The 27,722-nt window shown below is 37.0% G+C and overlaps 1 protein-coding gene across 1 annotated transcript in view; it reads left to right on the forward strand.

Annotated features, from left to right (window-relative positions):
- Positions 1 to 27,722, forward strand: part of EYS (eyes shut homolog) — a 703,292-nt gene that overhangs the window by 642,975 nt on the left and 32,595 nt on the right. The window contains exons 40-43 of the mRNA XM_030944777.1: positions 9,772 to 9,944; positions 19,273 to 19,455; positions 24,429 to 24,595; positions 24,791 to 24,935. Of these exons, the coding sequence (XP_030800637.1) occupies positions 9,772 to 9,944; positions 19,273 to 19,455; positions 24,429 to 24,595; positions 24,791 to 24,935 (668 nt within the window). The remainder of the gene's footprint in view (positions 1 to 9,771; positions 9,945 to 19,272; positions 19,456 to 24,428; positions 24,596 to 24,790; positions 24,936 to 27,722) is intronic.

Raw genomic sequence — 27,722 nt, forward strand, 5'->3', positions numbered from 1 at the left:
AACTGACAGAGCGGTCAAGGTTTGTTCCTTCATACACACTTACTTTTCTAGCTGCTTTTTATTTTCAGTTTTTTGTGACCTACCTTTGATGCTATTTAAATAAATAGCTTAGATTGAATTTATTGTAGAAATTTGGTTAGAGCCATGGACAAACGAAATCTATAATGTTGTCCTTAACCCCCTACACTTTAGTTAAGGTATAAACAAAAGTCCTATGATGCAGGAATTTCTTGCTTCTTTTGTGAGCTGGTGGTACTCCAGAGAAAGGATGAACAAGAAAAGAGTGTTGAGGCTTTCTTTTCCTCTTTTATTCCCAACAGCAGAAGAAAATATCTGAACTACACAGGGAAGAAAGTGAATCTCAAAGAGATAAGAGAGACAGACAGGGGAAAGATACCCAGGAGCTTTAAGAGAGGGGTTTTTTTGGAACTAAAAAAAATGCTATTCTGTTTTTGTGGGAAGTTTTATACTACACTCAACACAGGTTACAATGCCCAATGCACTGGTTGCAGGCCAATTTTTACTAGTGTTGTTCTAAGTAACACAAAGGTCTAGGGTGTTTATATTTTTTGCCTTCTCTGGATTTCAGCATCACACATTCCATGCTTACAGTGTAATTAGATAGATCTGCAGTGATGAAACACCACTGTTGGGCTGAGATAAGACTTAACTCTAGACTTTATGTACCAGTATATGTGAGGTGATTCCTGAAAACCAATGTTCTTCAAACATGACCTACCAATTCAGCCACATCATGTGACTGATGATGTGCTAGTCTGAAGGTTGTAAAAAGCTATTTGGGAAATTTCCAGAGTCTTATTTAAAACTCTAGGACTTATCTATATTAGAGTTAAAGCCCTGGACAGTCTAAGAAACTACAGATTGAAAAGGCACAGTAGTTTCAATTACCTTCTGAGGGAAAGAAATCACCTTGGTCATTGGCAAGGAAACTTACATTATCTAGTTTGCACCATTCAAGGAATTTTGGCTAATCTACCATCTTTTGTAAGTGATAAATCTGTAGAATATATGGCAAATGCAATTGCTTGTGTCATTCATACATCACCTCAATCTTCATAAGATATTATAATAAAGTCTAGATAATTGAAATAGAAATTAATGGAAATTAACTCAGCCTACAACATTCCTAGGATTTCATGTCTTAGAGGCTGTAGTTTGGTATGCTGTATAGATAGTAATCAATTTCATTTGAGGTTGAAAAAAGGAGGTTTTTTGAAAAAATATTATATATAATAAATATTTTGGTAAATTATTTTCTTTTGACAAATTACTTTTAATTATAGCTCAAATACTCTTTAAAAAATGTGTAAAAGTCCAGACAGGGTTCTGCGGTGCTATTTTTACTGATTAGATCAGTGGTGCATTTCTAATATGTTAACTACCATGACATGTACAAGTACATTTTCTAATATACATTAGTAAATGTTATTATGGAATCAAATTTTCTGTGATGCATAAAAAACCCCTTCAGAAAAAAGAAGGGGTTACATTTCACTGGCCCCTGGGCAAACACAGATGCAAGTCTGCAAACACCTACTGGTTTGAAGCACGATTTATGTGGAGGAATATTATCTTCCCCTTCCTTAACTTAAAGAATCAGGAGGGGAAAAAAAGCTCCTAAAGCTCATGGGTAGACAACTAATAGAATTTAAATATTAAAAACTATTAAAAAGATTTACAGGCAAAGTGGAGAGATACAACTTAACTTTAAGGCTAGAATATTGTGGTGAAAGGATGACTCATAGTCATTCCCTTCCATGGAAAAACCACAATCCATGGGGACTTGCTCTTTCTAAGTTGTGGCTCTTGATCCACCTCGTGGCTCTGTTAGCTATTCAGAGAAAAAGCCAAGCGCATGCCCAGTTTTGTGTTCTCATTAAGAAATGAAAAAGCAATGTACAAATGTTCTTTTGGCACTTGCTGAGAAAAATAAGTTGAAGATTTAGTGTCAAAAGATGAACCATCAAAGAAAGATTCTATTCAGGTTTTCCTCCACGAGGTTCATTCCTTCAGAATTTCTCTCCTGTGGTGTTTTTAGGATAACTAGAAAAAGGAATATCCAAAGTGGATGCTAAAGGTTTTGTCAGTTCAAAGCAGCTGTGGTTTACCTGGTCACTTGCAATGTCAACTTTTCATAGAGCCTTTAGTAATTGCTGTTTTCTAGCATAGCTTAGAATATATTGTATGTATTTATAAACATGAATTCTTATCTGTAAATATTACACTGTGTTATGTGCATATGGAAAATTATCTCCATTTGGTTGAGCTAGACACAGGAATCTCAGAGACTGGGTTGAAACTAGGACATGAGGAGGTACCTAGGATTGAAGAGAAGGCTCTAAATTTGAATTACCAGGAGATACAAGAAATTAGTTGAACTGGGAAAATCACCATAGGAAGGTGATGATGCCCTGCAAATTCAAACTTACCCTTTTATGTGAGCTCTTAAGAGATTTGTGTCTTCCAGCCTTGTACATAAACCAGGCTTAAAAGAAAGTGCTGATGATCAAACTCTTGTGATTCAGAATGCTTTTAAAACAGAAAAGTGTTTTAAATAGGGTGCTAAATAGACATGAAAGAGATGCTGAGCCACTGATTATTAAAGTTGCAAATTGGTAGAACGAGCGACAACGTCATCAAGAATTGGTTATGGAATCTTCTTTCTGTAAGTTGAATTTAGAATGGAATACTTTTCATCTGTGGAAGTTCAAAATAATAAATACATAAATAAAAAACCTCTTTTAGAAACAGGAAAAGAAATTAGTAAGAAACTGATAGAGAAAAGCATAATGACCACCTAGATTTGCACTATATTTTTTTCCTCTTTCCAAAGTAGACAGTTCTGAATTTAGAATAAAGCCATTGTAGTTCAAAGTTATTATGTTGTGTATTTAAAGTAAATGCTGCTATTTTACAAACTATTAAAGATTTTGCCCTGCAATTTTGTTACCTGTCTCCTCATGATTACTCTATCAAACTACAGCTGGTCTGTAATGAGGCTGAAATCTTGGAAAATAGTTCTGTGTCATGTAGTTCTGCAACCTATAAATTAATCTAAAAATGAAGTAATTAGTGGTTTTGTGCTTAAAGATTATTTTAAATTTCTAATAGAATTTAGTAATAGTATACAATGCAAGTTTAATGAAAGCAGTGGAACAAGCAGTATGGTGCAGGTCAATGTTCAGTGTCCCTGCTTTGGTATGGTATTCCCAAGTCCTACTGCAAATAGTAGATATATTGAAGCAAAGGCTGTTTAGAGCCCTAGGGACTGCTGAGAGAAATTGGAAATCTTCTGTCAAAAGGAATTAATATTAGATTTTTGAAGGACAAACAGAATTTAGGCTGCATATGATTTCAGTAAGATGTGGAGATCTGCCTTCAACCTTATGCTGCTGAAAATATTTATATGCTTCCCTGAACGTGTTTCATATAGTCTGAATTTTTTATTATCAAAATCATAGCCTTTCAGCTTTAACAAAATTTTTTATAAATACATTTATCATATGTCAACATCTATTGACTATTTTTTGCATAAACACAAGGAAGGACAAAATGTAGATTTAACTGAAAAGACCGAGACTGGGGAAAGGAGTAATGTCAGAGCTAATTATAGCCCTTGCACTGGATCCAGCCTGACAGATCATTATTTCTCTTCCTAGATGTGGCCAGGGAATGGATTTCTGCCCAGATAGGTTGTTTTTACCAACCATTACTTGCTGTACTTTTTCTGAGGGATCCTTAACCATCTGTCATTAAGTGTTACACATCTAGAAGTGCTTGATACCACAATTGTGCATCCTCTTGTGATAGGAATGGTCATAACTGACATGTTACCAGGCAGAACTTTTCATGCAACATACATTTTAATGGATATGTATCCTTCATGAGATGGTTATTAAATCCAACATGTTGACCAAATGAGTGGAAAATTGAGTCTAAAGAGTGTTTATAAAAGACACCAGAATAGGCTTCATGATCCTGAAAAGTTAGTGCTGTGTTAGTAAATTCAATTAGTACACTGCAAAATAAATTAAAACCATCCTGAACTCCTGAAAATAATGGCATCCTTGAAGGTCTGAAATAGATAATCTGCCAATAAGCAAGATTTTCTCTTCCTTCATTATTTCCATAAATCAAATTCTGTCCTTCCTAAATCACAGCTAAATCAAAATGCAGGAAACTTTCTACAGTTTAGATATTGTTTAAAGAGTGTGTTCTTGCTCAAGAAAATGTATATGCTTAATGGTAAGGTAGAGCAGATGCTCATTTCTGTCTGACTGGGATGGATAAAGCTTTATTTGGGTCCTATAAATTAATTTGCTGCTAGAATTGAATCAGTTTGTATACAATGGGTTTTATTTCCTGTGTTGACAAGAGGCAAGCAAGGTGTTGGAACTTTTTTGTCCCTCATGCTCTCCTTTTGAAGTGGGATTGTAACCTTTCCACTCCAATATTTGAATCTAAATCAAATAATTCAGAAGCATCATTTAAAAGTGAGGGCCTATTTAGTCTGTGATAGAACCAGTATAACTCTAAGTCGGCCCCAAAGAAAATTTTAAGCCAAATAGTTCCTCCGTGAGTGCACCCAAGCAATCTCAAAACGTTTTCCCTATGAGTTTTCTAAACCAACTTAATTCACAAGTGATTTGGTCTTGGTTTAAAGAGAGCCTTCATATAAAGAAAAGCAGTTTAGAAAATTGTGGTGGGTTGAGCATGGCTGGGCACCAGGTGCCCACCAGAGCTGCTCTATCCTCCTTAGCTGAACAAGGGAGAGAAGATATAATGAAAGACTCATGGGTCAGGCTGTCATGGGCAAAACAGGCTTAACGTGGGGAAAAAATAATTTATTGCCAATCTAATCAGAGTAGGGTAAAGAGAAAATAAAACCAAATCTTAGATCACCTTCCCTTCCCCCTACTTTTTTCTGGCCTCAACTTCATTCCTGAATTCTCTACCTCCACCCACACAGTGGCACAGGGCAGTGGGGAATGTGGGTTGCAGTCATTTCATCACAAGTCTCTGCTGCTCCCTCCTCCTCAATGGGAGGGCTCCTCATTCTTCTCCTGCTCCAGTGTGGGATTTCTCCTACAGGAAACAGTCTTTCATGAGCTTCTTCAGTGTGGGAAGGCCACTGGCTGCAGTACTTCAGAACTGCTCCAGTGTGTGTCCCAAGGCAGAGGGACACAAGTCCCGGCAGCAAACCTGTTTCAGCATGGCTCCTCTCTCCACGGGGCCATGGCCCTGCCAGGATCCTGCCCCAGCACAGGCTGCTGCCAGGGCTTTTTTTCTGCTTCTTAACAACATTATCCCAGAGGCATTGCAATTGCTGATGGACTTGGCCTTGGCCAGTGGCAGGTCCATCCCATAGCCACCTGGCATTGGCTCTATTGGACATGGGAGAAGCTTCTGGCAGCTTCCCACAGAAGCCAGCCCCGTAGGTCCCTGCCACTACCAAAACCTGATCACACAAACCCAATACAAAAATCCTCTCAGTGAAAGGCAAAGCAAATTAAAGTGAACTGACAGAACTTGCAGAATAATTCTTCCAGACAGAGGAAAAAATGATTCAAAACACTAAAGATAACAAAAGCATTCAGAGCTAGACAAGATACCATAATTGAGGAAACCTGAGTGAAAAGTACTAAAGCAGCATGAAAGCTGAATTGATTTTGGGAGCTGTATAATAGAAGGAAAGATTGGCAGATAAAACACCTGCTGTGCACAAGGAAGAAACACCTCCTTTATATATTGTCCTTTGGTATTTTTAAGATTATTGATGAGATAAGGTTATCCTGGCTGCAGCGAGTTTCTGTGGATTTGTCTATTACACAAAGCTTTCAAAGGGAGATTGTAATTGCCTTTACATTATGCTGGTGTTTTCTGAAAAGCAATTTAATGAATCTTTGCATGAAACATAATTCAACTTAAAGCTTAAACTGAAAATGTATGATGGTCCTTTCATTTTCCAGTAATTTAAAACAAAAGAGTGCGACAAAAACATAATAGTAACAACTTGAAAATAAACTGAAGTACATCTACTACAGCTCCTTCAGCCTTTACTGACTGAAGGAGCTGTTCCCTCCAAATTCCATAGCTTTGTTACAGATAATGTAATGAAGGCACTAAAAGAATCTATGTCATTAAATATTGAACCCATTGTGACACACAGTACAACCACAGAATCATAGAATGCTTTGTGTTAGAAGGGACCTTAAAATCATGATTAATGGGTCTTGAGCGTGCTTCCTTTCAGGGAAGCCCTCTTGCATAAAACTACATAAAGGGCATTTGCTCTCATTGTACTCCCACTTTAGAAATGGAAAAAGCACAGGAATATGGAAAATTATACTCTGCTTTGGGCAAACAAAACACTCTCAATAGAGTACAGATGATGTCTGTGACACACTGTGAAGAGGGATTATAAACTTTCCTTTCAAAAACAGAACTGATTTAAGTCAAAAGCAGGGTTTTAACTGTGACTTGATTACTAATGTAACACAATCCAGTCTCCTCTGTATTGTGCAATATTTAAAATAAATTACCATAATCTGGGTTGGCATCCCAAAGCTGTCACTATTATAGAAAACTTTGATTTCATTAAATCAGATCACTGATGTAACATTGATTCAAGGAGAAAAATTGTATTACTGAATTGCCAATATCATGTCATATCATGCAAATATTTCTTGGTGACTTTCTTTCCAATCTAATATCTAAACCAAAGATCAAAGGAATATTTTAACATGGGGAATGGTAATACAAAATACGTCCCTTACCATTTCAGAGGACTTTATGAATGTCAGGGAGTAGTTCATTTTCCCTCCACTTTTTTTCCCCTCCACTTTTTTTCCCTGTATCATAATCCTGGAGGCAGGAGGTGATGGTGCTCTAGAAACACTCTTCTTGTCTCTTTCACTCCTTTTCATCACTATTTCTATCTTTTCTCCCATTTGCTTTCACTGTTTGTGTCTTTCTTCCTGCATATGATTCTGAATAGTTAGGGGTTGTTTGGGTTTTTTCCTCTATTTACTCCTGGGGTTCATCAGTACTCTCACATAAAATCTGGAGGGGTTTTTTGTGTTTAACATATGATTTTCATTTGATTGATTATAAATCTGCATCCGCATTAGTAGGTAATGTAGTTCAACAGGCATAGATTATCAGGTCAAATCAATTAATGCTGAGGACCCAACATTCCCATTATTCATGTTTCAAGAAGCTTTGACTCACACTAGACCTGGTCTGGGTCTGAATGCTGAGTCCATACAGCTGAACCTGACCTGTATGACAATCTTCTGGTGCAGGTTCATACAAAATAAATTAGTTCATGTACTCTAGAGACACAATGTGGAACAAGGCATTTCAACAGGGGACAAATAGGGGATTTTCTGCAAAACCATGCTCTGGATCTGAACTCAAACACCAATACAGTCATATAACACATTTCCACAGAACACTCCAAATTTGTTTCTTGTTCTGAAACTTCAAAATTCTGGTATTTTCCTTGTTTTTCACTTTCTTCAGCTCATGTATTTAATTACCCCAATAAATTTTTCTTAGAGTCATTCACAGGTGTACAGCATAGACAAAAGATATTACTGTTCTGATTTTCTGCCTTTTTTCATTTGCTTCTTGCATTTATAAAGGATAGAAAGCCATCATGAAATTGTGAAATCTACCTGGGAGAGGTTCTTGGTCATTTGGGCATTATGTGTTTCTTGCATCTGAGATTAATTCAGTAGAATATGGGAGATCTTGTCCCTCTCTTAACCTAGTACAGTTACAGCATGCTTTGGAAAATAATAAGTTAATTGGGGCTTTGTATACTAATTCTTGTGCAATGGATGTGATAATTTTCTTTCTCTGTGGTTAGCTGTTATACTTTCAAATTTTATATTCTTTTGTAGAACTTTTTAAAAACTATTTTCTTTGCCTTATCAGGAATCACTCTTCTTTTTTATTAGACTATTACAGCACCAATGGTGAAATGTCATAACATTGCTCATTTTGTAAACTGTAAACTACTCACCATTTGTTATGAAACCTGCTATTTTAAATCTTCTCCACAACAGCAAAAGTATGACTATAAAAAGTAATGGCCAATGTTTGCATATACAGGTCCTTAAAAGAATGTATGAATTTTTTTCTTTAAAGTTGAAGACTAAAATCTGTGTCTTTTGGCAGTCAGCAGCAATGATCCACTTTTTCTTCTATAAAAAACTGAATACATTTGATAACTAAAAATCATCACCCACAATTGTAGATTTCCAGGAATAATTCAGTTTCTTAATGCTTTTTTAATTAACTGAACTCTGTAATGTTGATATTAAAACCCATGAAAGCAGGATTCTCAACACTGCACAAATGAAAGCAATCCAGTAGTTCATTTAGATTCCTCTCATGCTGTCTGCAGCAGATCTATAAATAGAATAGGCTACACACAGAAATTTATTATTGCAGCTGATAGCAATTTTCTTTTGCAAAGGTGTCTGGAGGCATTATTCATGAGGTTCATTCTGGTAGACGCTCAAGCTGAGATCCTCACTCCCCAGCTCTGCGGGTGGTCAGTTTAGGAACACACTAATCAACTGCTATGAGCAAGGACTGTCACAAGACTTACTTATTTCCCTCTTTTAAAAAATACAGGAGGTCTTTCAGCTCCAGATTTTTTTCTTTAACCTGATTGTGTGGCTATTATAAGCAGATAATGAATTTTTAGAAATCACATGTATTTGAAATTTTATCAGTGCTCATCCTAATGATTACGCTATTATTGGAAAACCACAATGAGTGTGATTTGATATAACATGCACCATGTCTTCTGCATTTATACCCAAAGGCACATGTGACCTTTTCAAGTAAAAGGCAGATATGTTTCTGTTCAATACTGAGGATGTACATGAATACTGAACAAGCACATGAATTGACCTATCTAGCTGTCATCTATTTTTAGCCATAATATAAGGGGAAAATCAAATAAGACCTTTTGTGAAATTATATTTATAATAAGTCATAGATGGGAATGTCTCTTTTCTTTTCCTATCTGCTTTGGTTTTCCTACCATATTTGTCATTGTGCTATCTTTGAGTACTATAAAAAAAAATTGGTACAACCAGAATATGTACATTTCTTAACATTGGTTTTGTCTGGTTACAGCTTATTTTTATCCTTGCCTATTCTAATATTCTTTGTATGACTGAGAATATAAGTTATATGATAGCAGAGATATACCTGCTTATTCTGTTTCAAGTTCAACATAATCCCTACTGCAGGTGTTCATATTTCAGGATTTTCTGCATCCAACTGTACACATACGAACTGTATGTAGTAACTGAATATACAAATGATGTTTCCATTTGCAAAATAAACTAGTAACTTTTATTTTTTGTTCTCACATTCCTTCATTTTTTTAGACATAATAGAAGACCTGTTCTTCTGCAACAGTTTTTTTGATTATGCTATGAAGGATGCAGCACAAACTAGTGAGGCATTAGAAAAGTCACATCTCTCACCAGCAAAAGAAAGAAAAATTTAAATTTAAAATTAAACCCAAAAGAAAGTATCATCTCAAGTCCTAGTAAGGCATTCTGGCACGTCTAATGCCATGAACACTAGTAAAAGCAGAGACCTATTACAACTGTAAGTCATATGTCACAGATTTCCTCTAAGTGTAAATCCTATTCTTCTTGTTTTAAATGCATTTTGGTACTTACACTTGGTTGTTTGTTTGTTGTAATTTAAATTTGTCAGTGATGAAGAAAATTGGTATTGTGAATGCCCTAAACTCTACACTGGAAAACTCTGCCAGTTTGCAACTTGTGATGAAAATCCATGTGGAAATGGTGCTACATGTTTTCCGAAGTCCAGAAGAGATGCTGTTTGCTTGTGTCCATATGGAAGATCTGGCATCCTCTGCAGTGATGGTAAGAAATATTTTCTTCATGCATTGGTCATAGTTTCTATCATTCATAGAAGCTGTGGTAAGAAATATGTCAAAGGTTTTGAAGGTAAAACACTGAAAGTCACCACCTCCCCACCTAAAAACAGAGTCCAAATCCCAATCACACATAAAGAATGGCTAAGCTGATCACCCTTCCCATGTGTGGCTTCATTAAAGTTCCACCCAGAGAAAGGTAGACAGAGGGATCAAAGAACCTGAGAGTTTACTCAGAGAAGCTGGGAAATACCAGGTAGCATTTGATGTTTTAGTAAATCACCTGGAGAAAAACTGAGAGATTCAAGTGAGAGGTCCTTTGGAGAAATTGATTTCTCCTGTAGTTTGATTTTTCATCTGCTTACAGAAGCATTACTTTGTACATTTTGCATATTAAAGCAGTGTAAAAATAATACTTTCTGGATTGTAAAAATACCACCATATAGAATAATTTGATTAATTGTTCAGGTCAAAAAGAAGGACAATTTAAAATTTACTAAGTGCTTTGCTGTGAAACAGGAGACAGGATGAAGTGAAAATAATAAAGCAAAGGAAATAGGTCATTTTGACTAACATTGTCAAAGGAAGGACTTTTATTCCTTGAGCATTGATTATAATGATTGTTCTAGGTCAGGAATTCCTGTGTGTGAACATCCAAGGAATTCTTTCCCCCAACAGTGAATACAGCAAGAAGTAATGATTGAAAAACCAACATATAGAAAATAATCACTGGTTCTGAGCTTATTTAGTGGGGCACATGAAGTGCCTTTTCAAATAAGTATTAAACAATGATCAGGTTGGTTTTTGTCATATCATATACATATTTAAGTCTTATTTAAAATTTTTATTTCCAAAATTTTCAGTATATGAATATTTATGTTTTATCTGTGTTCATCTAACCATGATACTTGATAGCAAATAGTAGAAGTGAATATATGAAAGATGTATGATAATTTCTAGGTAACCTTTCCTAATTTACAGTAGAAATACACTGGGACTTCATTTTCTGCATCTCTAGTCATCCAATTTGCATTTCTTTGTTCCTTCTCAATTCCTCATTCTTTAAAATGAGGCTCCAGAACTGATTCAAGGTGCTGTATTCAAGGTCTGATAATGCCACTGCTTTATTACAGTGGGGTCTGACATGTTTCTGTCTTACTTTCTACCCTTACTTAACCCATTTCTGTTTTCTTTCTGTTTCACATTCTGTTTTCTTTTATGAGTACACTGACATATTCATGAAAGTGTTTATTAAAATTTCCAACACCTCTTCCTTTGAAAGCTGATGGTGAGGTCAGAGCCCCCTGTTCTGTATTTAAGGCTAGGACTGGTTCTGTAATCTGCCCCAATTTACATCTGTCAACACTGAGTATCATCTAATGTTTTTTCCCTGTAGCTGTTCAATGAGGTTCTTCTGCAGATCTTTGTATTTAATTGTCTCTAAACTGAGAGACTACATAAAAATTGAGAGCCTAAATTAAGAGAAAGTACAGAAATTCATTAGTTTGATTGGTCTACAAAACTGGAGTCTTTGGAAGCACAGAAAGAATTAATTTTAATGAGTGGAAAGGGAAAACTGTCTGGACCATCACTACAAACAAGCAAAATGGGAAAGAACACTCAGCTTTGCAGGACATAAATCTAAAGTAATCAGCTGACAACATAAAAAACTATTATTGAAATATGAAAAATTATTTTATTGAACCGTATCTTAACAATTGAGAAGGAATAGAAATAACCTGAACACAGAAAGAAGTCTTAAAAGGAGTTGCAAGAGGCCCCTTTATCACATTTTCTTAAACTAAGAAGGGAGAAAGAGAGCCACAATGCAGTGGAGTCTGGATGTATCCTTATGGATAGCCCCAGCAGCATTAAAGCCATACTTCTGGGAGATATTTGAAGATAATGATAGATTGCCTACTTAAAATGATAGAAGAATTTAAATTATTTTAGAAGCAGAAGGCAAACTTAATTGTTTACTATGACAAAATATGTGTCCTAGATAATAAATTTAATAGAAAGAAATGATCCATTAAAAATTAAGACATAGAAGCACAGATTTTAAATTAATCATCTTTTGTTTAAGATACATAATAATATTGTCTCTACTGTTCAGATTACAACCTAATGCTTGATACTTTATATTTGAGACACTGAAGAAAAGCTGTTTATCAAAATGTTTATCAAATAATAGTTGGTTTTCATCAACACAGAACAAGTGAGATGTCACAGTGATTATTTGATAAAATGAATATAACTAATGTACCAAATAGAATTGCAATTTCATGCCAGCTTGGCTGCTCCTAACAATAGAGATTATTTGCAAAAGACAGAGTAAAGATTAATAAAGATGTGGACAGACCCATAAAGGAGCCCACAGATACAGATCTTCCCCCTATCAGAGCTCCAATTGCCATCTGTTAAGCGTTAGAAATCATGCTAAGAACAACAGCAATATATGTAATGTGTGGTGGTGTTTGAGGGTTCCCAGGACAAGGGAAGAGATGAGAATCGGAAGGCTGATTTATTATTTTATTATATTAAAATAAAATCATGTACTAAAACTATACTAAAGAAAGAGAAAGGAGACATCAGAAGGCTAGAAAGGAATGATAATAAAATCTTGTGACTGACCAGAGAGTCCAACACAGCTGGACTGGGATTGGTCATTAAGTAAAAACAATCCACATGAGACCAATCAAAGATGCACCTGTTGGTAAACCATCTCCAGACCACATTCCACAGCCATCAGATAGTTCTTGTTTACATTTCTTTTCTGAGGCTTCTCTGCTTCTCAGGAGAAAAATCCTAGTGAAAGGATTTTCATAAAATATGTCAGTGACAGTATGGAAAAGTTATAATAAAACTATTGTCACTATTAAATGAAAAAAAAAAAAACAGAAAAAACTAAGAAAAACCAAATTGTGACAAGTTAAAAGTACATAATTTTATGTGAAATGCATAACAGTCAAAAAGTGATGAAAATTATAGGACAATTGTAAATATGACAAATGAGGAAAAAATGTAAGGACAGATAGTAACTTCTGTTAGACAAATGCATATAAATATGGAAAAATAGACAAGGTCTGGAACTAACAAGGGCTTTTCTTACATTTCTGAATCAGATGGAGCATACTGCTGTCTAAGCAGGCTGGTGACAATGGATCTGAGTTTATTTGTTATGCTATGCTTATTTCAGACATCAATAAAAGCTTCCAAAAGCATGTCCATTTTTCCAAACATACATAACAAGATGCATTATCTCTCATGACACATTTTTCTTGCTTTTTTCATTAGATGACCATGTTATTTTGACTGCAAGCTGACCCATTAGCCATTGAAATGTCTCTCAGGAACCTACACAGCTACAGCATAATGGGCCAGGGGGAGGGGGAATATTAATGTAAAACAGAAGAGAGTGCAGGCCACGTTGATCAGCTGGGGGACGTGGCCAGACAAGCATTCTGATCTATTTACATGTGCCTGGCCCTTATTGTCTTTGTATCCCTCTATTTTCCTCACTCATTCCTCCCCAAATCACCTAATTTTCTCTTTTAGACCCCCATAAGTCCTGTGCTATTCCAAAATGCTCTTTGCCTACATCTCATAATATTTCCCATACCCCATAGTAGTTACACCCCTCTGTCCAAAAGGTCATCCACTGCTGACTCATCATGGGGAGTGTCACACCTTGCCACTAGGGCTGGAGGTATCCTGTCAGCCCAGGGAGGGATCTGGACAAGGTGTTCCTTCCTCTGAATCCTTATTTTGGGTCCTGTCTGCTGTTGTGCTCTGTGCTCTGGGATTACAGAGATGGACCTGTGATGGGCTGGTGGCTCCTGGGGCAGGGGTGGGCTTGACTGTTGAATTGCAGAGTTAAATGCCTCTGTTAAATCCCTCCAATTTGGCTGGGGGGTTGGGGTGAAGGGAAGGAGAGGAGAACACCATTGATACCCAACACTTTGGAAAAGAGACTATGAGACTATAGAGCCTATGTCTACATGGGCAGATTGACTGATTTCCCCAAGTGACTTTGCATCTTTAAACTGCAGATAAAGGGATCTGTATAATTTAAAGTGAGTCCAGTTATTGAGCTCTGGCTTTTCAGTAGATTTGTGTGAAAGCAGACAGCATTCAAGCCCTTAGTTTGACAAATTTCCTTTCACATTTAAATTAGGGGAAAAGTTGCTTGCATTTTATTTTTTGCACACTATATATCTCCTCCAGTGTTTAGTATCACAGACTTGATTAGAGTTGTTAAATTGCTACCATCTCTGTAATCAGCCTTTATTTCTTTTTTTCTATTTTTGTTTACACTTCTATCTAAGCACAGAATGGAGGCATTTCCTGGTTTCTACAGGAGATTGATACAGTCTGTAAAATATAAGATCATTATGTTTGAAATATCTGAGTGTAAGAAATTTTGATATATAAGATGCAGAATTCCTAAATAGTAAATATCAGTGTATCATTGTGCTGCAGGATGGTAATGGCCTCCTAAATGCAAGTGAAGCAGGAATGGTTCATTGGCCAGGACTGGAAATGTACACCTGGTGTTGTTGGTAATAATATGTTGCACAAGAAATGGGGCTCTTTTGGGGAGATGATGGTCATAACATGAGGCCTTTTGTGGAGCAGAGAATCAAGGGCAAGCACTTTGTAAGTACAAATGCAGATTTAAAGGGAGAAGGATTTCAAAGGCATGTGCATTGCTAAAATGAGTAATTGTGTCATTTGCAGTGTTTTAGACCAAACTTCAGTGGTTTAGTTTCACATATGTTCACATATGTGACAACATGAAGCAGAGTCCTAACTGTGACACTGTATTTAGCAAACACACCCTGGAAAGGGTCATTCACACAAATCTGTAAGGTTCTTCCTTGAAACATTTCTGAGCAACACTTATGGTAATGTTTCACAGCCCCAAGAATTCCAGCAGGTTTTCTGTGGGATGTATTCCCCCATGTATAAAATTAATTTCAAAGTGTTAAAGTGGGAATAGTCACTTGCTTCAAGTTCTGTGGAGTGAAAATCAGCCTGCAAGCAAATTGTTTCTGTGCAGCTATGTTTGGCACTCAATGTCACCTTCAGAGTTGTTTGGGTCTGCTGACTGAGTTGTGCAGTTCGGTGGTAGCAGATGCCCAAAGGGAATTTCCTCAGCTAAAAAATCTGCAAGGTTGCTCTTCTTCCTGTTTAAGAGAATTTATTTTCTCAGTTACTTTGTTTTCACTGGGCCTTAATTTCCCCCACACCTCCAATGTGACGAATGTCATAAAATTGTAAAACACACATACAGGCACACTCACACACTATTAATGTCACTGCTGAACTAGTAGTTTTTCAGAATCATAGTTTCATCTCTGAGCAGTGAAGTCACTTTTATTATTTCAAATTTCAGTTCCCAGTGTAAAACTGATGACTCCATGATTACTGATGCCACAAGACAGACAAAAGGATTCCACAAGCCCTGGAAGTGGGGAGGGAAAGTCATACACCTGAATGACCCATTTAGTGGATCACTAACTCTTGATACAACACTCTTACAGACATCAGGAGTGTTTTACTACCTTGAACCCTCAGCTGGCACTGCACCACTCTGCAGCTCTAGCAGCCCTTATCTTTTCCTCCTTGGACATCCCAGAGTTCCCAGTGAGCAAAGTGGGTTTGCATGGCAAGGTTCCCCTGCAGCCCATGGTTAAGATCATGCTGAAGCAGCTGTCCCCATCCAGGCCATGGAGCCCACAGTGGAGAAGGTATCCACCTGCAGGCCATGGAGAACCCCAGGCTGTGACCCCACGGGATGCCTGTACCACAGCAGGGTCTGGCAGGACCTGTGGACCCATGAAGAGAAGAGCCCACACTGGAGCAGTTTGATGGCAGGAAACCCATGCTGTGAAGAACTGTAGCCCATAGAAAGGACTCATGTTGGAAAAGCTCATGGAGGACTGTCTCCCATGGGAGGGACCCCATACTGGAATGGGGTCTATACTATTCCGAGTATGAGTAGTTCTTTCACTGAGGGGGAGGGAATGGCAGAGGCCTCATCCACAATCCATGTGCCCCATCACCTTGTGCCAGTCGTGGGGAGGAGGTAGAGAATTCAGAAGTGAAGTTGAGCCTCTTTGTTAAGATTTTTTTCAAAGTATAGTTGATTTTTTCTGACTCCCATTTTTTGTGCTCAGCTCTGATGAGATATACAATATTAGGGAAGTAAGTAGTCAACCATATTCATACATTTATATAATGGGATAATTTGTCATTATTTGTTTGTGAGTCAATGGGACATATCATTTGTTCAATACTGGGAATGTAGAAAAGCAGAATGATGAATGACATAGAACTGACAGAGAGACACAGGACAAGATCAAGGACAAAAAGTTGATAAAAGACTTCAGTACTCTGTCAGAGCAATGTGTATTTTAGTCACAATGTTAACTTGGAGTGTGCGAGCAAGGCTCATAATCAAAGTTGTTGGGACACATCTCTGTTCTTTACCACTTCAGATTGTGCATTACAAGAGCAAGAGTAGAAATCAGTTTGGATGATGTCCAGACTGGAAAAGAAAAATAACCCAATGAAGACAGCTGTGCCCTCTGCTAATTCAATCAGCCTCAAACATTTTACAAATACTGTTTAGAAGGACTGTGTTCCAAGGAAAAGATTATGCAATTTTCTGCAGTCTTGGCTCTATAGCTTTATAATGAAAAAGTAGAGAATAAAAAGAAAGGTGGAGCTGTTTTGTTTCACATTATTTTGCCAATCACTGTATTTTTCATACAGGATTATTACTTTTTCTTTCAATTCTTAAGTTAAAAATATGTACTACTATAAACTAGTCTGAATTAAAATCAAATTAATGAAGGTCATTGCATGAAATGAATCTCAAACACTGATGCACATTTACTGATGACCTTTCACTTTTTTATGTGATTGGATAAAGATTTTTTGACAAACAATACTTGGTGTAGACAAGAAACATGATTTAAAATGTGCTATAAAATCTATAAGTGGCAGTTCAGAGACAAACAAAATATGAAATAGCTGCCAAGCTAGATAGATTGAGTTAGCCAGAAATATAAGCTTTTGACTCATTACTAATTAACATTTCTAAATACATTTTACTCTCCAGAGACCAGCATAGGGAGGATTATTTGCAAACATGTGCCTACCTGCTAAGGATAGGGTGGTTAATTAGATACTGCATCTGACTTCTACCAGGTGTGAGAAACTTCTTCAGCACAGTGGAGAAAACTGTGGATACATAAACCAAAATAGTGTGTCAGAGTTTCCATTAAAAGTGCCCAGGGGACTCCTACTGCCTTAAAAAGTATTATCCCCTTCAGGACTACATGTCTGATGGAGACATAGCTCCATATGGTGCTCATGCAATCCTTCTCCAGCTTCCTTGTAAGCCCTCTTCAGGTACTGGGAGGCTGCTGCAAGTCTCCCCAGAGCTGCTCTTCTCCAGGCTGAACAGCCCCAGCTCTCTCAGACTCTTCCATGTCTTCACAGGGAAGGTGTTACAGCCCTGTGATTGACTTAGTGGCCTCCTCTGGACTTGTCCCAACAGATCTGTGGCTTCCTTGCATTGGAGGCCCTTTGTCAATCTTTAATCCAGCTTTATATGGAATACTGGAAGGAGCAAGTAGAAAGGCAAGAAAATGCCTCCCCACTTAGAATGCTCCAAGGAAACAGCTGAGACAATGGCATATCTAATCCTGGGCATAAAGAATTATCCCCTGTTGGGAATAACTTATCAGGAATAGACTCTTCTGTGATCTCTGCCAGCAAACCAAATTACATGGCTCTGTGAAGGTACATGAGAAAATTTGCTTTTCCCATTATAAATCAAAGCAGGAAAAAACAATAAACACAAAGGACTCCTTTATTTTAAAATCTTCTGTCCCTTAAATATTTTGTGGCTTGTTAGATGAACATAAAGACACAAAAAAGGGGGGAAAAGGAAAGGAAAAAAGAAAGGAAGAATGCTTTGCATCAAAGGAGAAGTCTGTGTGTCATATTTTTCTGAATTAGCAAAAATGCAGAATTTGAGACTCCTTCAGTCATGTTCAAGTAATCTAAGGGAATATGGGTGGATTAAAATTAACATGAGATGTAAATATGGGGGAGTTGTGTTGTGCCTCCAATTCAGTCCATGATTCACAGAGGTCAGAGGCTTGAGGTTGTGTTCAGTCAGACTCATTTCCAGTGTCCTGATAATTAGGACAAAACCGCTGTTTCATATTTTCTGGCTCCCATCTAAGATCAAGAGCAAGGCATAATGTGCCACATGTGTGGAGTAGTGCTCAATAAATGGGACAGTACACTCTGTACTGCTGCAAATTCCAAGTCTGTGCTAGAAAAGGTTTGCCATGCCTGTATCTGCACCTTTTCTCAGATGCAGGTATCACAGAAATGCCTGCCACACCAGTGCCAATATGGGAGCTTTCCCAGGCTGCAAATTTAGAAACAGATTCCACACTCTAGGGGTGGTGATGACATTTTCACAATTACATGGTATTGTTTCTCCCTCCCTGTAAGCATTTAGATGCTTAGATGTACTTAGGCTAATATAGATTTACCTGGGGAGTATTAAAATCCTTTACTAGCATTTCCCCATCTGGTTTGTGCATGGTGCAGATTTGTATTCCTTCCTCCCCTGGTCCCTCACACTGCCTTTGTTAATAAAGCTGTGTCCAGTCACGTTTGGTGCGCAGGTTGGTTGGAGGTAACTGCTCAAATCTTTTAAATCTAGTCCCAGGCCCAGTCTTTCAGGATTAAGCTGTCATTCCTCTTTCTCCTGTGTTTACTGAACCATGTTGTCAATACAAGCACTACGTGACCTCTGAGCATCAGCTCCAGGAACTGACTACAGCAGTCTGGCTACTGAGTGCCAGCCCTAGGAGCCATGTGGGTACTCAGCGCCAGCGCTCTCTTTTCTGTACAGACAGGTATAGACTTGATTTTATTTGCAATTCATGTGGGTCCTGTTCACTGTGGTGCAAATTCATACTTTTATGATGCTTCTTTTCCTTATTTCTTCTGCCTGTGAAGAATCAACATTCCATAACCTCGTCAGCACATTTTTGTACTCAATTTCACTCAAATGCCTGTCAAAGATGGCATTTCCTTTAACAGGAAATTTTCTTTCTGTATTTTCTTTTGTCTGTCCAAGTTTTGCTTAAATAGAACTGTTATTTGTAGCAATGTTACCTAAACTCCAGGAGATGGCAGTAGTTGCCAATAATTCATTTTTTAAAATAAGTCTGTTGAACCTTTTTCCCTAACGCTGAGTTTATTCTTTTTTTTTAATCCAGCTATTAATATTACCCAACCAAGTTTCAGTGGCACAGATGTCTTTGGATATACCTCGTTCCTAGCTTATTCTACAATCCCAAATATCACCTTCTACTATGAATTTCGCTTGAAATTTCAGTTGGCAAACCACCACTCAGCTTTACAAGACAACCTGATTTTTTTCACTGGACAGAAGGGCCAAGGTAGGCTTTATTTGTATCACTTATCATTACAAGCTGTCAAATTCTTATTGAACAAGTAGGATAAAAATATGCACAGGTTTCTCTTGATTCTATTTAAGATATAATGTCATTAGTGGGAAAATTATCTCTTCAAAACTGTATTGTTTTGTAAAGGCAGAGAAATCAATCAGGTTGTAGAAATGTTTCTTTTTATTAAGGAGAAATACAATTGCTTCCAGTAATTGAAGTCAACAGTTAATCTGGGGTAGTGTATTTCTGAACAAAATAAATGGAAACCTGAAGGCCAAGGTTCCCTTTTTTCAGTTGTTAACATAAATTTCATTATTGATCATTGAACTCCGCATTATTCACATAAAATATGAGACCCTCAACCCTGAGATATCTCAATGCAAATTAACCCAAGCTAGCTACAAGTAAGTTGAGCTAAACTCTATGTAGTAAAACATTCAATTTGGTCTGATTAACACAGCTGAGAAGCAGGTTATGTAAATCTACTTAGAGTATTTGTACTAAGATTTTAACAATACTTAAGGTGTCTCTCCACAGCACCCCTCTGTGGCAGCCTGCATGGCATCAGCATGGCATGGGTAACACTATTTGTGTTCTGTCCATCTGAGCATTACTCCAAACAGAAGCCATAATACCAATGAAAGTTGAGAAAAAGTTTATATAATTTGATGTAGACATAAACCAGTCATAGATACTTCATAAAAGGGAAACATCTGAAACATCACATGTTTCTGAAACATCACATGAGTTTTGCAGATATGGCCCTTGACCTGCAGGAACCCTCCACTTGTGCTGAGCAGTGTCAGAAAATTAGTGCTTCAGAAGGATGAAGTAGGGGACAAATTATTATTTGTTGTTTTAAGATACTGAGGTCCCAAGATGCATTATTAAAAATCAATTTTGGGGAGGCATTATGCAGTTACATATATATCTAACAAAACAATTGCAGTATACCATGTCAGTAGGATACAGGGGATACCTTATTTGCTATGTTAATACATTTGATATTTTCTTAGGTCTTTCTTTCTATTAAATTTCTTTACTTAAACTCCTATACCCTCTGAGGCTTCTTCCCCTTTCTCCTTGTGGCAGACTTGCAGGAGTCAGACTGTTAGTGTATTGCAATACAAATGAAAACTTGTTAGTGTAGAACAGCTCAGCAGTTTATCTATGATATAATTAAGTCTGCTACTTTTCATTTGCAAACATCCTGTCAAATTTAGCTAGTGCAGCTCAGCAGCACTTTAGTGTGCTATGAGACCCTGGTACTTAATTTATCGGGTTGATTACTCAAATTAGCCTAACACAGATTTGTATTAACCACTCTGAATGGATTTAAACTCAAAACTTAGCTCTGCTTCTATCTGTGTGGAAATCAGAATTTGCTAAGTTTTTTCCCAAACTTCAGCAAGAGACTGATTGATCCAACCTGGTTGATACTGCTAACTGAACTCCATTCCTATTTGAACTACATCCAGGTAGAACTCTCATCATGCCACATTTTAATCCTGTGACAGTCACCATTCACTCACAGGCAGCTTTTCCTGTCACTTGCTACTATTAATTTTTGTGGATGGATGGATGAAATATTGCCTTTCTTTTTTGGGTAGCTGAGCAGAAATGGTGCACGGAGTTGTAATTACCTAAAACCTTTCCATCTAATCATTCAGAAAACAGCATTCAAAAGCCAATGTCTGCACCATTAAATTTTTATAAGAAACTCTGTTGTAATATGAACACAAAGAAATCATTAGAACATTCTTTTCAACAACAAGAATGAACCACCACATTCAGGCATGTTTCTGAAGCCTTGGGAACTGAATTTCAAGCACCTGTTTGAAACATTTCCAATTGTAGGAAATGTAACCGAACAAAAACCATACCAATTAATTCATTGTCTTTATGCAGGATGGAGAAAATGCAAATACAAAATGTAGAACACCAATGGTATGAAAAAATCAGATTCTTTTTTGTTACAATAATCAAAGTAGAACTCAAAAAAAATTTGCTTAAGTATAAGATACATTGCACTAAAATTTGTCTCAAAAAGGCCTGCCCTCAGGGTGCACCCTGTACTGTCAGAAGTCATTGTGGAATGTAGGTCTTGGAATCATATTTGGCTGAACCGATTTTTAAAAAAAAGTTTTACTGGTGTCATTTTTATTAATGAGAATACTAGCATTCTGGGCTTGCTATGCAGTTGCCAGGCAGAAACCTGGCTTTTTATTACTTTGCATATCATTTGTGTGTGTGAGCACTGTGGTACAGCAGTCAGGTGTTTCTGCATCCCCGTGTCGAACAACGGGTGGGCAGCAGCACACCTGCCAAGGGCAAGGCTCAAGAAACACAGAACAATGAGGTGATGGTAAAATGCTGTTGATAATTTGTGATTTTCTCCTTAGTTTAAATGGTTGGGGAGACTGAGGGGAGACCAACATTTTAACAACAAAAGCAGTTTCTTACCAAGTCAATGTCACTTATTTCACAAAGATGCTCTTGTTTTAAAAATTTACTGAGTGTTGAGCAGTAGCACTCTCAACAAAAGAAACATGAGGGTTTTCCCAGCCAGTGATCTTCCAGTAAGGAAGCACTTTTTAATACTTAATTTGAATTTTCCCCTTTCTCCATTTCATTCCATTTCTTGTAGTTAACATTCTCTTGCAGCGCCCTACCTGATTCCCCTCCAATGTTGTCTCTGCCCAAACCACAGGCATCAATTTCATAGCTGACCTCTTGTGAGTTACTATAAAATTCTGCCCCAGTACATAGCTAAAGTTAAAAGCTGTCTCATTTATTAACAAACAATTAACAAGCTATTAACATTATTTTATTCTACCCCAGCCCTGACAGACTTCAAGGCCAGGGATAAGACCTTGAGCAACTCGATCCAGTCAATGGTATCCCTGCCCATGGCAGTCAGTGCTGGGACAAGATAATCTTTAGGGTCCCTTCCAACCTCTCAACAGTCTATGATTCTATGATTATCTTCACTATCAAGTCAATTTCATAGAGTATTGACGCTGCTACATTGCATGTCTTTAATATACTTTAATTCTGAAAAAGCATTTTAAAAAAATCAGAAAACCTTTTAAATAAGTTTGTCTTTAATGTGCTTCCCTTAGTTTTGCTGGTCAAATGACGTAAGTGCATTGTAGACACTGCTGAAAACAGAAACTTTAGTAAAGGTTTTAAAATAAGAATTGTTACTTTCAGTTTGGAAGTCCTTCACTGGTAATGTGCCAGTGTAACTGAAAGCAATGGGATTTCATTCAGTTTATGAATAAATCATGAACAAATCATTGTAATAAAAAATGAATAGTGTTTGTGTTCCATACAACTGAATGTAGCTGCACACTTTCTACAGAGAGAGTGGATTTATATTCTTTGGAATAAGGATTTTCTTTTCTTTTTTCTATAAATTCCTATTGCATCAGAATAGTAACTCTATAGAAAAAACAAACTTCTGTATAAAAAAAGCACAGTACACCCCAGATTCATTTCCAGGATATGAGATAAGGGGAATGTGGCAGTTTTGGCTGTGAAGCAGCTGTGTGCAGAGCTTCAGTGGGAGGACAATATAAGTAGCATTGTTTCCTGGGGAAAAGACTACTTTAATTTCCCATGCATTTGAGACAGGGGCATCAAAGCACACATTTTAAATGAGGGCCACCATGTGACACTGGAGGAACAAATAGGGAGACCTTCCCTGAAACAAATACCTTATGAAAACAGAAGAAAATATAAAATAAAATACCATGTATGGGCATGAAATTGAACACTGAACTGCTTGAATTCACAGGAGAGTTGTAAAAAGAAACTGATGGCTTTGAATTTCAATTTGGGTCATCCTAAGGCACACGTGAGAACATTCTTCGCTTTCACCATTGTTTGTATCCTGGTTTTTTTGCCATAAACAAAGAAAGGTTGGGGTTGATTAAAAAAAAAAACAAGTTGATCAGGTTTTCTCTAAACAATGGTGGTTCCTCCCTTGCCTGCATGAGGAGAGACACTGAATGCTCTTTAAAGATGACAGTGTAAAAATGTGTTTATTTTGCATGACCAGGTCCAGAAATTGAACTCTTATTCGTGGGCTTTATGTGAGACTTAAAATCCTTCAAATGACATTTTACACTGTAGTTACTAAAAGCACAAACAACACTTATAGGATGCAGGCCTTAATGTAAAGAAATTAAATTATTTACTGCAAACTGGAAAATCAATCAGTTCTAACCTGAAAGTTAAGAAGGCTTAAAGAATTAAAGCACTTGGCTGACCGAGGAAATTCCATCAATGAACATCCTAGAGCTGCCTTAATCAGGGGCAAGTGCAATAAAATCTCCAGGTGTGTTGAGTCAAAGGCAGCTGAAGGAGCTTGATAGAAGCTGCCAAAGCTTCTTCAGAGCCATGTCCCTGTTACTCCCCTTGCCTCAGAGCAGCAGGTAGGTGTTCTCTGGTTTTGAGGCTCTTGAAGTACCTGTAATGAAAGCTGAAAGCATCCTGGAACAGGACTAAGTCAGGGCTTATTCTCGCCTGCAACTTGAAATTTCAACTTTTTTTTGTTTGTTTGTTTTTTGGTTTTTTGGGGTTTTTTTAGATTTTGGACAAAGTTGAAAATTTATTTATGTTCTGGGGGTAAGGAACGGCAATGACTGCTAAATCAACCAGGGTTGAAGGGTTGACAGGTTTTGTGGATATCACTCACTTAACTGTAGTATGAAAAAAATCTTCTGTCAAAAAACCTATAAATGTTTAAAATCTCTGCAGTTTCTATTTTAAATACAAAGGAATACTGGAAATAGTATTACAAGTTAAACAGAGAATATTAGAAATATATAGTAATCTCATAAGCTTTCTGGCTAATATTTTGCTAAACTGCTAATTTTTCAGTGGATTTGGAGTATATTTTACACACTGATGTTCACTAAATCCTGGAATAAGTAGTTATCCTTCTTTTGTTTTTTCAGGTCTGAATGGAGATGATTTCTTGGAGTTAGGTCTCCGTAATGGGAGAGTGGTATATAGCTACAATCTAGGTTCTGGCACAGCAACAATCACTAGCAAACCACTTGATCTGACACTCAATATTCATGTCATCCATCTTGGCAGAAATCTCCAGAAAGGCTGGCTGAAGGTAAAAAAGAAGGATATCCTTAAGATAGCCTTTAGATGAAAGTGTTTGCTGTGTTTTTTTCAGATTTTACATGGAAAATTTAATTTATTTCTTTTTTTGTGCCTCCCCATAAAGCTAGGAGGATTTTCTTCACTAGAAGTTCCTAAATAAAGGCAAATCCCTTTTTTGTAATAAGTATTAATGTTTCCTTGAAAGGTGGATGATCAGAAGAATAAAACTGTCACTTCTCCTGGAAGGCTGGTTGGACTCAATGTCTTCAGTCAGTTTTACTTAGGAGGCTATCGTGAGTATACTCCGGAGCTCCTACCAAAGGGACCCAGATTTAAGAATGGCTTTCAAGGTAAAAATTGCACCATTTTCAATTCCTTTTATTACATGCATCAGATTGTGTATCTTTCTTTCATAGGCAACTGAAACAATCTCTGTCTTCTCAGGAAACAAACAAGAATCTCCTTGGCTGAATTTCCTGTGGCTTTTTCATTATTTCACTCTGATAACTAAGAAACTAGAATAACTAAGATGATGCAAAAAGAGGCATTGCTAAATAGTTTTAATATTTTCCATTTCTACTAAAATGGAAGTTTTCCATTGTAATGTTTGCCATGTAACCTCTTTTTATGTGTCCCTGTTCTACAGCATCGCTTCAAAATGACTTCCTTTCTCTGAAGTAGTTTAGATTCTGCTTCGTGTGACTGGCAGTGCTAGTTTGGGTAATAGATTTCACACTGAAAACTTCTTTCTGAAAGAAATCAGATTTTATTTTTCCTGGCATTATGACCTAGGTTTCAAGGCCGGACTTAGCTAATTCCTTTTGCAAATATTTATCAAGCAGATAATAATTTTTACCTCAAAACTGATATTGAAGCTTTTTTAATGTGTTTTCAACTCTTACTAAATCAGTAATGAAGCAAAGGATTTGTTCATAACATTTATTTTTGTTCTTTACTTCCAAAGAAACAATGCTCTTAATATTTACAAGGTAAAATTTCAATTAATTTTAAGCACTGGAAAGCCTTTCAAATGAAAAGAAAACATTTTGCAATAGTAAAACAGAGTTTGAGTTCTCAGTTATGAAACTGAGGATATGTTATGAAATTTAAGAATAGCAATAAAACTCACTTTAATGTACTAAAACACTGCATTTCCATTAAGCCCATGTACCTGCTTTAATTCCAGCCATTACTTCACTTTTTTTCTTACACTGAAATTTCCTCAAATTCAATTTCATATTGCATAGTCAACTTCTCAGAATGTCATATGAATTAACATCTCATCTGTCTGTCTTTTCAGGAAGCATGGGTTGTATAGTTATGCCTTTCATAGCATCTAAGCAGCTTGCAAATTGGCCTATCATAAAACATAATGTCTGTGTGACTGTTTCAGAGGGTCAATATCTGTGAAGTACTTTTGGCATTTTTATAGACATGCTAATGTTAGGGGTGACTAACAGGAATCTCTAGTGCTTTACTTAAGCACAAATATTTTGAATTTTCCAGATTCCTCATGTTACAAATGTATTGTAAGGACCAAATTTCTACAAATTCCGTATTTTCAATAATTTTTTAGAAACCACAAAGTTCATGTACTGTTAGTTACCATACTATTTATTGATTTTTTTCATGCTCTTTAAAAAGGAGTATTACTGCAAAATTTTGGAAACATGTAGCACATAAACAGTTTTCTCTTTGTACCTAGCATTTAGAGTATTGAGACTATTATTTTTGCTAATTAATTCCATGCTCCTGTTCCCAGAAGCAGCTTGTCTCTGTTCTCCAGAGCATAGTGACTTTCAAGGAATCTACACTTTCCTATGATCAGTTTCCTCCAATGTTTTCGTACATAGTCAGCATCTCATTTGTTCTTCTAGCTCAGAAATCTCCCCAGTTCCAGTTCTCAGGATCTTCAGGATAAAAAATAAACCTCCATAGATTTTCTTCCAGAGTGGGAACTGCAATACCACTATGAGAGAAGAAAATTTTGAACTATTTTACTTCAGCCAAATGCAGCTGTAGGGATCTCACAGAAACTCTGGAAGTGCCAGCCAAGATAAATGTATCTAGGACGTAGTTCATTAAACCACTCAGAATTTTGGAACCCTGCTGTTGGCTCCTTTTAAAGACATGATTTATTAAAACCATTTTGCTTCTCTAATACCAGAGTGTTCCTCTCCTTTTGTAAGAAATCACTGCTGGATGAAGAAACATTGAGACCAGCCTTACTGCTGCAGACTAAATGTCCCCAGTGTCAGTGTGCAATAATTTAGGATTTTTACTCTGTACAACTACAGTTTCAGACCATTTCTTCCCTGACCTGCATGCCTTTAGCACTTGTTCAAGACATTTCCACAAAAGAGGAGGAAACTGAACACAAATGTTTTTAATAAATTGTTGTTTAATAATCAAAAGTTGTGGAATTTTTAATTTGGGAAATCAGCACCTAGAGATTCTTTTAAAAGGCTGAAGGATGTTGATGGTACTGTAAGCAATTTGCAAAATTTCATTCAGTTCCTATGAGAAGCTGAAAACTGGTAAAGGTAGAGCTCGGATGAAGCAGCCAAGTTCATGTGGACTTTGAGGCTCTTTGCGCTTTATCTGAATTTGAGGTTCCTTGGAGGCTTACTGGAGCTTTTTGTAAATGGGATTGTTTACTTTAGCATTCAGCTTTTTTTCCATTTCCTATAACAGTGTAACTAAGGGACCTTGAGAGTTTTCTGAGTACACTGCAGATGCTCTAAAAAGTCAAATGTGAGTTTTAGGTAGCTGAAAGTCTTGTGGCCAAAGAGACTCAACCTGATCATTAATGGACAGTCTGAAAAGGGAGTGTGAAACCAACTGACTCATGTTCAAAGGTCTGCGCAACTCAGCACTGTGACTTACCTACACAAAATGAGACAGAAAATTATTTGGGAAAAGCTAGAAGTTACAGCTGAATTTCCAGCCCTTCCATCTCTGAAAGAGGCAGAGAGAAATCTGGTGTCAGGGACAAAAGAGGGACAATTCTGATGTTTCATGCTCTGTGCTACCATGACTGCAGGATTCAGTCTCTAGCCATCAATACAACTGATGGAGAGGCAGGGCTTGCATCTAGAAATAAGTGAGGAGCAGAGAAAGAGAAGCAACTAATTGTT

This window comes from Camarhynchus parvulus, chromosome 3 (assembly GCF_901933205.1).
Source record: "Camarhynchus parvulus chromosome 3, STF_HiC, whole genome shotgun sequence".
NCBI classification, from domain to species: Eukaryota; Metazoa; Chordata; class Aves; order Passeriformes; family Thraupidae; genus Camarhynchus; species Camarhynchus parvulus.